At 38.7% G+C, this 12,990-nt stretch overlaps 1 protein-coding gene across 3 annotated transcripts in view; it reads right to left on the bottom strand.

Moving 5' to 3' along the window:
* LOC143156618 (cadherin-6) overlaps window positions 1-12,990 on the bottom strand; it is a 110,408-nt gene that overhangs the window by 27,661 nt on the left and 69,757 nt on the right. For all 3 annotated transcript variants that reach the window (XM_076330391.1, XM_076330394.1, XM_076330392.1), the window contains exons 3-4: window positions 2,478-2,772; window positions 865-984 (exon numbers count right to left, since the gene is read on the bottom strand). In XM_076330391.1, coding sequence (XP_076186506.1) covers window positions 865-984; window positions 2,478-2,772 — 415 coding nt within the window. The remainder of the gene's footprint in view (window positions 1-864; window positions 985-2,477; window positions 2,773-12,990) is intronic.

The raw sequence follows: 12,990 nt of genomic DNA, 5'->3' as shown, positions 1-12,990 counted from the left end.
TAAGGATGCTGAGGAGAACTGATTTCTCTAGCTCCCAGCAACCTATCACAATGGATGTTCTCATTTAAGGAGTTTCTGGAGATTCTTTGTTTCTTGTTGGACAAGTTTGTTACAAATCTTGGGAAGAGACTGTCTATGTAGTCAGATAGTCAATGGTTCAGCAGATGCAGTCAGCCAGAATTCATATGTTTTACATGCACAGGTTCCAAAGCTGACTGTTATTCAGCCCATAAAAAATTCCAGTCACTGCGTATAATTTAAACATCTTCCAAAAACAGAACTCAGAAGTTTCGGATTCTATTTATGATCTTCTAGTGTAGCGCAACAGCCAATTTTACCTCTTCTATCATTATTCTTAATTAAGATTTCTTTCATAAAATTACCATTAAAGTGATACGTTGCAGATGTACAGAAATTATAATTACTTTAAACAAGTTTTGAAGAAGCAGGAGGAGAAAAAAAAAAAACCACCTGAACAAACCCTCAGTCTTAATTTAGCCATTATGAAGATCTATGAGGATTAAGCACTTTTCTCCACACCCACCTGTTTCTCATTTTCTTCTAAAAGCCAACCTATTTGGTTTAATTTAAGCATCCACAGCAGTCTCTGTACCCACCGCTTGTTAAAAATGATTGAAAACTGGTTCACATCCAGTACTAATTGTATTTATTAGACTTTGCTGGTAACATTAAACTAATGTAGGTGTCATGTTTATAGATGTCTCGCTCTATTAAGTTTGTCAGATTTTGCACTGAGCAAGATGTAATCTCTTTGAAGTTTTTGTCTAGTATTTCCTAGCTTGGCTTAGTATGTCATTTTAAATTACAGACATTGTCATAGAATGACAGATAAGGTCCCCTGACCTGTCTCAGATTCAACGGAGAAATATGGTTGTCCCTGGAGAATGCTGTAGACAACTTTAGCACTGTTCCCATATGTAGGATCATCAGCATCAGTTGCGGTGACTTGCACAACAAAGGTACCTGCAATGATAAATTAAAGAAAATAAAAATCCACAGGTTTTTTTTATGGCCAAGACAGTTTTTGAGGTAGAAAAAGCATAGTTCAGGTTCAGGTCAAACTTGTGGCAAAAAGTTAGAGATATTGTTATTTTGTAGAAGTTTCTCTGTTCATAAAGGACATAGATACAAAACCAAAGTGATAGCTGGCTTATTCTCAGTTCATTAAAACACACAGTTATTGATCAGATATGTAGAGCCTTCATCATATTTATTATGAAGAAACCAGAAACGCACCCTTCCCCAGGTATTGAAGGCATTCAGAATTTGAATCTAGGTCAAGAATATACTTTTGTAAATTTACTCATGCTTGTAAGGTGTTTAACATAGGAACGTAAATCTGTTTTTTCATGTGTCTTCTAGAGAAAGAAATGGTGTTGAATCCTAGGCAAAGTGTTAACAAACATAAGAAATGATCTTAGGTTTTGGCATTTAAAACAGATTAGTGAATAAAGTATTCACTTCACATATTAAAATGTGAATATTAGGTTCTCTCTTCACCAGGTGAGTTTTCATCCGTGTGACAAGTCCCATGAATGAGAGGAGAGAGCATGCCCCAAAGTCTTTATTTTCATATTACTTGAGCTTTATTTTAATTCCATTCTTGATTACAATTAATTAATGTTTCTCTCCCTGGATATTATTTCAGATTAGAAATGTGCTTCTTGCAGTTTAACCATCCATCGCTCTCTGACAAAGAAATCAAAATGACCTCCCTAAGAATCAGAGACAAAGAATCAAAACCTGTCAACTTCTCAGGAAAAGATCCAATCTTAAAATCATATTTCAAGGAAGTTCTTTTATTGATCGATTCTTACAGCTTGATACATTTTAAATCAATAGAAAGATTTCAGTGGACTTCAGTGGACTTTGGAGCTTTTTTCTTTTGCATGAAGAGAGCAACAAAGGTCATCGGAAGTTAATGGCGTATCTCAGAATCAGTGATGAGTTGACTCGGGTGACAGTTTTTGCTCCTGAAGTGTGTACAACCACTTCTGCACCTGCCCTTTTCCATTTTTTTTACCCTTCTGAACTAAAGAAGGGTTGCTGAACAGATCTAGGGGTGGTATGGACACACTTAGGTGACCATGGATTACCGTATTATTACACTGCTACTAAATCATGTTAACAAAGCACATTAAACTCATTACAGGTGTCATGTAACACAGCTTAGCTCAGCTCACTTTCACTGTGAGCTAAACTAGATTGTATTAACTTGCATTTTTTGTGGTACAACAGAGGGAGAGGGTTTCACTCAGCTGACACCTCTGATTCCAGTAAACTGTTGTCACTATATTCCTGGAGTTAGATTTATTTTTTTAAATGGCTGAGGTGCTTTTACTCCAGACTCAAACAGCGGATGTCTGTATTCAGTGCCTGTAAACTTTGGGCTCTTCATTAAGTCCACAGAAAGAACCCAGACCAGACACTGAAATCAATTATTAGTTAGCACCTACCAACATCTGACATTTCGGGAATGCTGGCATTGTAAACGTCCTTTGTAAACATTGGCTCATTGTCGTTGATATCATGGATCTTAATGATGAACTCAGATTCTGGTTCCACTGGTCTTCCAGTTCTTCTGTTTACAGCCTGGGCACGGAGTATGTATACAGGCTTTTCTTCCCTGTCTAGTCTCCTTGTGGCCTGGATGTCACCAGTGTTTTCATTGATAATGAAGAGGTCTCCTGCTCCATCTCCAGAAAGGATGTACTTAAGTGATCCATCTCCTTTATCCTGGTCTGAATGCAGCTGGTGGTGAAATGGGAATAAAAAAAAGAAAGGAAAATAAATAATTGGGACACAATTCTAGATACTTTAACTGATACCATGATACATGCTTTACTATTATTAATACCCAGCCAAAAGGCTGTACAGTGCTTTTGGGAAATGAGATGATACCACATTAAAAGCAGTGAATTGATAGAGTTGTGTCTTGATGCTGGAATTGAAATGGTCTGCAATATTGTAAGAAATAGTCTGAGGAAAACCATGAACTGAAGCTGCAGATCACTTTCCCAAGCTAAGTATACATCAATCAGATCTAAATGCTAGCGGCTTAGGTGGAATCCTAGGAATATGTCGGACAGTGAGATCCTACAGTGGAAAAACATTGGATTCGGGAATTGCAGTAAGCAAAGAATTAAAAAGTGGCCAGGCCAGCCACTTCTTGAGTTTAAATTCTGGATGCTCTGCACTTACGCCCCGTGGACATTATGTAATATACCACACAGTGCACAACATAATAACATACTAAATACATACACGAATAGCAGATAAATACATGCATTCACAGATGTGGCAAACTAAGAGCAGAGGCAGGCAGGCATACTAGACCATTCCAGCACTGGCAATGAAGAGATCAGTTGCCTTATCCAAAGGGACATGGACCAAGCTGAAACATGGTGGGGGCAGGGGAAAGAAGAGAATGATGGTAATAATTAGCATACAAAGCATGAGCTGCCCAAACAATCATCTTTTTTTCCCAGGAGATTTCTGCGTCTCTTGAAATGCTGCTTAGCACACACACAAGGTATGACCGATTAAATCACACTCTCATGGCTGTTCCTTTGCTAAAGGCTTATTTATCCCTCCTGGCCTTAAAATCAAGGCTAATCAACTACAATTTATTTTGTTGTTACATTAGAGAAAATAAAAATTTAAAAAATGAAACATTAAAATGGCTTCTAAAGTCAGGGCATAGGTGGTGAAATTCATCACTTATTTTTCATGGGAAAAAATGAATCTACTAGGCAGCAGACTCCTGGCAGTTGTTGATTTCATAGAAAAGACATGTTTATGAGTCAGGAGAGCTGGACTTTCTCAACCAGCTCTCTGCTTCTCTTTTTCTGCATACAAGTTAGAAAAAAAATACCTAGTTGACTATGTGGCAAAATACTTAGCATTGCTGGATGGCATGCCCTGTAGAAGAGAAAGATTTGTGGGTTGAAAGAATATAGAAAATCTTCACATAGACTTTACCGATGGCTGGCTATGCCCCTACAGTGCTGGAAGGGCAGCCTCCAGCATGACCATATGGTCAATGTTTTGGGCTTCCTCCAACTTTCTGCCCAGATCAGTGCTATGCTGGCAGCCTACTGACAACCCACTTGGTGGCACAGTGCTCCACCATGTGCGCTTATGCCTATGGTCCCTACAGAAAGCATGCTCCACGCAACAAGTCTGCCTTTAAGGGCAAAACTCTTTGTCACCACACATTCCAAAAGTGTCCAATAATACAAAATATCAGAACTGTAGCATGTTTAAACGTTAGCAGATGTGCTGAGGCACTCTTCTTAATTTTCTCCTTCAGGGAGAAAATGTGCATTCCATGTGATTTTGCACGGAGCTCTTTCTCTTGATAGTAAGAATACCAATAAGTAGCTTGTATGCAGCATTTTTCATAAGCAGATTTCAAAACCCTTCATAAAAGCAGTCAATACCATTTGCTCTGGTTTTTTTGGATAACAAAGCATAGAAACTTGAAGTTTCTCAGAAGGCCAGTCTTGGAACCTGGAATAGAGTTCAGGTCTCTTGAGTCCCATTCAGTTGGCCAATGGGGCCTAGAGGAATTATATGATTTACTAGATATAACCTCAGCCTCTGACAAGTATCTGTTAGACCTGCTTGTTAAGAAATCAGACTAGAAGTCTACTGTGGGAAGTAATTTCAATAGGATATTTGAGTATAATTTTCCTCAAAGGCAACCTGCAACAGAAAAGGCATGAAAAGAATTTTGTCTTTAAAACTGTGTATTTTCTATGATTGTTTCACATAAAAAATGCAACTTTTGTTTGCCTTGAAAGCCTCTTTAACTTTGTCTGTATCATAATGGGACAAAAACAGCCCTCGGTTACAGACTATCATTAATTCCATGAATCATGGAACAGTTGCTGTTGTTACAGGCTGAACTCCCAAACTTATTTTTATCATGATTTTAATTAAACCTGGTTTCAACGAACAAGGTAGCAAAAAAAGGTCAAGCTAGAAAAGGTGTTGGAACCACTGAGAATTGTCTTCCATAATATTCTTTACCTAGCCCAGACCACCTAAAGAGCTAAAATGGAAACTTGTGTGATTTTTTCAAGTCCATAGTTTATGAAATTTCCATTCCTCCTGCACAATTAATCCACCTGTGTAAGATTGACCGTGACTTTGCATATCAAGACAAAGTATATCTCAGTGTAATGACTCATCAATATTGAGAATGAGGTGATCTTCATCAAAGGTTCAATCTCTAGACCTTCAGCAAAAGCACTAACTTTTGAAAATAAACATTCCCTCTGACAAGAACCTTTCCAACTTCAATACCTTTAGTTTTACAACTTTCCTAAGATATCACAGAACAAACTAAGTGTTCAGTTGGCCAGGCTGTATGTGGATTATTTACTGTGAGAGCGAGACCTGGGGGAAGTCATGTCCTATGTACCAGTGCATATTACGTAGAACTAAGGTTGGCTGAGTGCCTGCACTTCAAACCAACAGTGAACTTACAGTGTGTCACCATGTGTGGCCTCAAGAACCTCGTTCACAAAGGGTCTCAAAAGGTATGATTACAATCTGTTTGATTTCAGTAAACTAGGATAGTTCTCTAACTCCTTGTCATCAGGGTTTTTGTGGGATAGGCCTATATAACACCACCAGCATCAACTGCTTAATAGTTGGGCCAAAATTGTTTGGATTTTGTTCCCTTCTTTTCAGAAAAAAAATTGGTTTTATATATTAGAAAAAGCAAGCAGATCTCTAGAAAAGTTTCTCATAGATGATAAATTTGTAACATTCACTTGTGAGGAAAATATCTGAAAAAATGATTTATTATTTTAGATTACGTTATCTGTCCTTGACGGTTTGCTTTGTAGAAAAGTTTTATCCAGGCAAAAACAACCATCTGTTTTATTTTTTCTTAAGTGTCAGTTTATCTTGGAAGCAATATTTTTCTGTGTGACCTATATGAAGGGGGAAATTGCTACTGTAACCAGGTTAAAAAAAATAAATTGGGAATAAAATTAAAGGAGAAACAAATGGTGCAAGTTGAGTCCAAAAGAAGGGCCTGGAGGTGAGATGCACTTAAAATACAGTTGATGGTTTTGTATATGAAACTTAACACCATTGTTAGGTTAGGAGGATGAAATGAGTAGCAATAACAACTTTCCTTTTAAGTTGAAGATATTTTTCACTACCCAGACACCTCATTGCAAAGGAAGATTGCTGTGATAAAATATGCATATAAATTATACTGTAGATGCTTTTAGCCAATGCAAGATATTATAGCTTCACTCTGTGCTAACCCGTGTTGCAAAAGAGTGTCCATTATCCTCTGCATAAAGTCGGTCAGATAAACGGGCCATGGCAGGTAGTCATGGGATAGAATAAAACATCTTGGGACACAGTGCTCACGTCATCTGGGCTGTACCATATTACCATTCCTTAAGACAAAGTTACTTCAGCCAAAGGTTTTTAGGACTCCAAAGGTATATTTTTTTATCTCCATAGCAACTCAGTGTTACTCAATGGCATTCATTTCAATTAGTGACTGAACTGAGCAATACCCCAAAGGTAAGCAAAATTGTGAAGAAGTAAGTCTATGCAATAAAAAGTAAATGTATCAGCAATTGCACTGTATTAATATTACAGTAAATTGATTCATTCAGAATCTAATCTGGACACTTCTGTGAAATTGTCCATCAATCACTGGCTAAGGCTGAGGATGAATGACAAATTAAAGATTTTACTATGCCCTAGGCATACTTTTACTCATTTTACTTTAATACCACTGTTAAGTGAACCATCTGGTTTGCTTTTAATGACTTACAGTCAGATAAAAACTGTGCAGCCTCTGTCTTTCTTCTGCCCCCCCCCAGATGTCCTGGCCCAAAACATTCAAATACAGCTGCCTGAAAATGGAAGGCTTCATGCCTCCAGAAGAGGCGTTTAAAGCGCATGCAGGATTGCAGCATTAGCTGCCTGTATTTGATATTCTGCTTGTTGTCACATACACAATTACTTTAAAAGGAGAATTGTTGGTTTTATTTTCAAATTAGCCACAATCTGGAGTAGCCGCCTTCTCCACAGTGCCTCTGGCAGAGCCCTCTGAAAGCGCCAAGGGTGGTAGCCATGTGGTGTCTTCAGCATGATGAAAAGGAAAAGGCAAGTGAAAGCTGTGCTCAAAGTATTTGTACAGTGAGCATTTGGTTTTTTTTTTTATTTCCAGAGTGAATATATTTACAGCATTTATGTTCATCCCCAATAGATAGTATTGCTTCACTTTAAAACAACACTCCAGGAAAATTTTACCAGGGTTTTAAAAATTGAGTTGGACCCATGCTACACACACAGGAATTACTTCAGCAAAGCATGTGGGAAGAATTTAAGAGCGTCTTTCATGTGCTTTTGCAATAAGTATAAACTGATAAGGTATGAAAACAGCAGATCCAATTGGCATTAAGTTGTACAATTGGCATTAAGTTGTACAATTCATTATTGCCCGCCTCTGGTATTGTAAAGTCATGAGCTATACTCCAAAATGTCGGCAGCACTTCCAAAAGAAGCAGTGTTAGTGTGTTTGAACAGAGGTGAGGGACGGAGGCTCCCCAGGTGGGTCATGCCAAGGCCTGGCAGCCAGGGCCCGTCCCACCACCCCAGCCAGGAGCAGGGCAGCCGGGGGGCACTGGGGCAGCCCCAGCCCCGGGCAACAGGCACCTCCCTGGGGACGGGGACAGGCCAAGGCCAGGCCAGGACGTGGGCCTGCAGGTGGGCCCAGCTTGGCAGGGCCCATGGCCGGGCAGGGCAGGGCTGTGGGGAGCTGGAGATCGGCCCTGCTGTGGCGTCGCTGGGGCAGAGGGTGATGGCCCTGGGAGGCTGACATGGGGTCCTGGGCCGTGGGCAGGTGGGGGGAGCCCTGAGGGCTGGGCAGGGACAGTCAGGGCTGGTGGTGCCTCAGGGCCCTTTTCTAAAACTCATGCTAAATTCACCTTGATATGAAACTGTATGAAACAGCAGTACCAAAACTGTATAATGAAAGTGAGATCCCATATATTTTAATAGGTTAAGGCTAAGTGCTAACTTTTTTGTGTATTTAAATGGAATACATTAGAGAGAAGTGGCTTTCTAGCACGCGTATTTGTAACAAGGTTGTACTCAAAATGTACTTTTATAGCTCTGGTAATTAAATTCCAAAAAAACTGAAATTGCAGGCCATGGATATTCTCCAGAATGAAATAACATCCCTCCTCTACCTCACTCTATAACACTGATTTAAACAGCATAGTTAATCTCATTTATGAAGTAGCTTTAGGTTATGCAAGATGGCTGTGAATTGCAGTTTAGCTCCCACTAATGTCATATTGCTGGTTATGATACCTGGCAATTCTGTGCGTAAGATGGTTTTCCATCCATCCTACAGACCAAGTTCTGTTTCCTGTTGTGAATATAACACCCTACTCGCTGAATTTCAGAGCGGTTACTGAACCTCTGCAAGGATCAATGCCAATTGACCTTGGGATGTACACACTGAACCATCAACCTACAATTATCCAGAAATAAGCTGTCTGTTGCGTCTTATTATTTGTTTGTATTTCTAAGAGGAACTTGCTGTTCTGGGGTTGCTGTGGTCACATTTTTGTCTCCTAACACAATAATAAATAGAAACCAATTATTAAAATAGTAAGTAGGCAGTTGGTAGGTAGCTAACAAAGGGAATCACGGGTTTACTTTTGGCAGTATTCATAGCACATGATTTCGCTCCAAATTGAATAGATCCAAACATCAGCGTTCTGTCTAGTAATGACAAATTCAACCACATATATTGCTTGAGGTTACATAGTGCAATGCTGCAGCATTCAGAAAAACTAAAGCACTCAAAATGAAACTGTTAATACTATAATATTGTGCACAGTTTCTATTTCAGAATAATAACAACCTTGCACTCTTCCCTGTCTCTTCTGGTGCTCTGTATCCCTGTAGCATCAACCAACCTCCTCAATTAGTATCATAATCAACACCATTAATATCATCAGATAATTAGCACCAAAGTTTTTACTCCACTTGGTGACTCTCTGTTAAAAGGAAAATGGTATTGTTTTTGCACATTAGGTAATAAGTGTTTATGTATATTTTGCTGAAGTTTAAGTATAGACTTCTTCCTAATGCACAAAAAATACTGCCAAAACACTATATATGTGCTCCATATACCTACACATACGCACACTGTATCATGTATCATCAGGGCAAATGCCTACATAAATAATATATTTCAAGCCATAAAAGATCCTTTCTTCTAAAAAGATATTCCGCAAGATCCACAGCAAGATCCAGCATCACCAGAAATAGCAGATTTCCTATGGATGCGTGTGCCATGTTCTTATGGCCTCAATTATGCTAAGCTCTGGTTCCTTCCATGCTCCACATAACCTCTCTATCTGACTCACCCCTAAGGCAAAGCATCCTGCTCTCCCTCATATCACTTAGCCCACTGCATGGTATTTTATACTTCCTGCTCCAGCCCGTGTCCTCAAAACCTCTTGACTGCAAAATGCTGCTCCTTCTTGTGTTCCCTAAATACTGGCTGTGGAAGAGACAGCATAGGCTGTGGTTGGTGGCGGCTTGTACGTGTATTTATGGAACAGCCAGCTGACCAAACAGTCAAAGCACAATGTAGGTTTGTTTGCCTTATGCAGCTACTGTTCTTCCAAACTTTGTATGAAATTAATGGGTTTGACACCTTTATTCCTCTATAAAATTTAATTGAAAGCAGTTAATGGACTTAAAAATTATTTAGAGGAGGCCAATGGAGAGAGATAGAGGCTAGAGAGCTGAAGTTAGTTACCTTCTCAGGTCAGATATCTGGAAGGTTATGTCAAGACTTAGGCACCTACCCTTAGGGACCACTATTTCAAAAATGTAGTTTAAATTTCTATTAAAAATGGGAGGATAGCTGTTAAAAAAGAATTTGGAAGACAATGGGAGAAAGATGCTACAGTGCTTCCAACTTTTCTTGGTGTTTAGAGAAACTAGAAGAGGTGATTCCCTTCCATTCTTATATAAAGTATTTTGAAGATTATAGGAAGATTTATATTCTACATCCTCAAAAGAGCTGGAGAGCCGGAGTTTGAAGTAAGATTCAAGCACTGTCATTTTCAAAGAAAATAAAACAATAAAAACATATTTGACAAGATTAAAAAAGAAATGCAAAGAGACCCAGCCTTACCAGATGACAGCACCATGATTCCAGATGTACAGCTGTCGGAAACACCACTTCCACACAGGGGCTATTAGACTGCTACAACAGACACTTAAAGTAGATTCCCACTTTTTTGTATCTCCTCGCTAACCCAAGATCTGCTGTCCTAAGCAATCAGCAGTTTTCATTGTTCATCACTTTCTTGACCTTACAGATGTCACAGTTTATAGACTACTTAAATTAGTTAAATATAGTAAGTGATTAGTTTACTATAGTAAGTATAGTTACTATACTATAGTTAATACAGTTAACCTGAATATGGCTCAGTGTCACTGATTCCTGAGTGTTTCAGTTTGTTAATGCAGTTTTAACTTGCTTGCTTCCCGCTATGCCTAGTGAAGAAAAAGGTGCAACAGGTACACAGTTGCTATTTGAAGAAATCGCCCCTCTGGTGGTCAGAAAGAATCTTGTTTCCCAGATTAGATGTGCTGTTCTTGTGCCAGCATTGGTCTTGTGTTTTAAGAACCTCCTCCCACATATATACATTCTTCCTCATCCAGCATTTATAGATAATAATTCCATATGCTCTCATTACTTTTCTTTACTAGGCTACCAGCCTATATACAGTCTTCGCTTGCAAAATAGGCACTTCAGATTCCTCAGCTGGAATCCTGTTTACAACCCCAGTCTCTCATTTTCAAGTCAAGTGGATTCCGAAAAGAGCCAGTGAAGGGAAGGCCACATATGAAGGGCTGATGATCCTAGTTGTTCTTCTGTAATTGTTGCATTTCAATTGGCCTTCCTTCTATATGAATGGACACAGGTCTTTAACAATGATGTTAATATTTTCTTATCTCTATTAGAAATGAGTACAAACATTTGCCATTTTCTTTGCCATATCAGACTAGCTTCTTCCTGTCATCCCATGATTGACTAAAACACTCAAGTTTTCCTCCTTCTCTTGCTGTTTCTAATTTATGACTATTCATTGTGTATTGGATTTTTTTTTAATAACTCCTATTTCAAGAACATTGTGTTTTTATCCTGTTTCTATTCTTTCCATTTTGAATAGCATCCTTTTCTTCCTGTAGGATATTCTGGTCAGCAATAAAGGATAAGATTCAGTACTGAAATCAGGCATGTAAACATTAAATCAGTAGTAAATTAATGAAATAGAGCACTGAAGAATTACTGAGGTTATACGAGATTTCTGCATTTTGGGGTGTTGATTTCTTTGAGTGACTGGAAAATATACTATGTCCTATTTGCATTGTGCTTACTTTTTTGTGTTTTGTTTGTAAAAGGTTGTACTGCAGAACCAGAAATACTTTAAACCCTGGCTCATTCAGCTGCGGAATCCTATTAATATAATAATACATAACAGACTATGTTTTTATATAAAATTCATATATATGCTACTTTTTTAAGGAAACCATATCAGCCCTGATTGCATGGAATCAGATACATCAGAAGAAAAACTCAGTAAAAAATTAAAAAAAAAAAATTGGTAAAGGATACAGGGATCCAATACTTGGACTATTAAAATGCAAATGAAATGTTTTATTAAGATGACCACCTCAGGGAAAGGATAAAACAATAATGCCCTCTAAGGGCCCCCTTTAACCTAAGTACTGGTTCTTAGCTCTGTCCCTGAGGTTTTTACCAAAAAAATTCCATGAGATTCAAAAAAATGAAAAAAAATGTTAAAATTGCACCCACTGCGAATGGGGAAAAAAGCTAGATGTCAGCTAGAATGTTCAGTAACAGCAGAATCATCTGCAAAAAAGATTTTCCTGATATCAAGAACTATAGGAGGAATAAAAAAAACACCTAGGAAAAAAACCCACGAGGGTGATGCTATCTTTCTGTTTCTTGAGAGTATCAAAATGTCAGTGATCTTGATCTTTCTCATTCACTCTCAAAAGTAGGAGTGCCAATCTTTTCTCTGTAAATGAATGACACTAAGGGAAGCTAAAAACCAGTTTTGTGCTGCTGAACAACTTCAGGAAATGAATGGACTAAAAAGCACTAAGAACATTTCAAGATTCAGAAGCAAGCAGGTACTCAAAAGGCAAACTGAGATAAAAGATGGTGGCATCTGATTTCAAAACAAACAAACAAAACACAGAAAAGGCACTATAATAAGAGTATAGGGCACCGGAGTAAAAAGAAAAAAGGAGTAAGAAATAGGTATAAAGGGCACTGGAATAAGAATTTGTCATTAGACCAGGGACAAGAGGCTCTCACTTTGGAGCCTTCAGGCCCACACCCTCCAGGCAGGCTGGAAGGCTCCTTTTATTCTCTTTTTGTGAGGGCTATATGTGAAGCCCTATGGCCTGAGATAGACAGGGACAACAGTTTGGCTGATGTTGTGATCCTTAGTTTATGGAATAGGCTGCCCAAACAGTAGCTGGGAACCTGTTGTTCTATTTTAAATGTATGAAGCTAAGAATAAACATCCATACTCTGGTGGCTCACACCTTTATTACATACCCTTCAAAATCACAAATGGTTTTTCTAACCTGAAGTGCAAACATGCAGCTACAGCTAATCAGCTTTGCAAAAAATCAATTGGAAAGCGTCAATCCTTTCAACATTGCCTAGGGCCCATCAACTCTTTTCCTTCTTGGGTTCCCCAACTGCTGCTGCTCTTCATGGTCATTAAGCAGGGACAATGGCACAAGAGCTTTTGTCCTGCACTGCAGTACATCAAACTAGAAAGGTCCCTTATTCTGTTGGCCCTTCTCTCTAGGGGCAACTCGTTATCAGATCTTAATGAATATTTAGCAAAG

Source organism: Aptenodytes patagonicus, chromosome 2, assembly GCF_965638725.1.
Source record: "Aptenodytes patagonicus chromosome 2, bAptPat1.pri.cur, whole genome shotgun sequence".
Classification (NCBI taxonomy): domain Eukaryota; kingdom Metazoa; phylum Chordata; class Aves; order Sphenisciformes; family Spheniscidae; genus Aptenodytes; species Aptenodytes patagonicus.
This window is presented reverse-complemented; position numbering and strand designations above follow the sequence as displayed.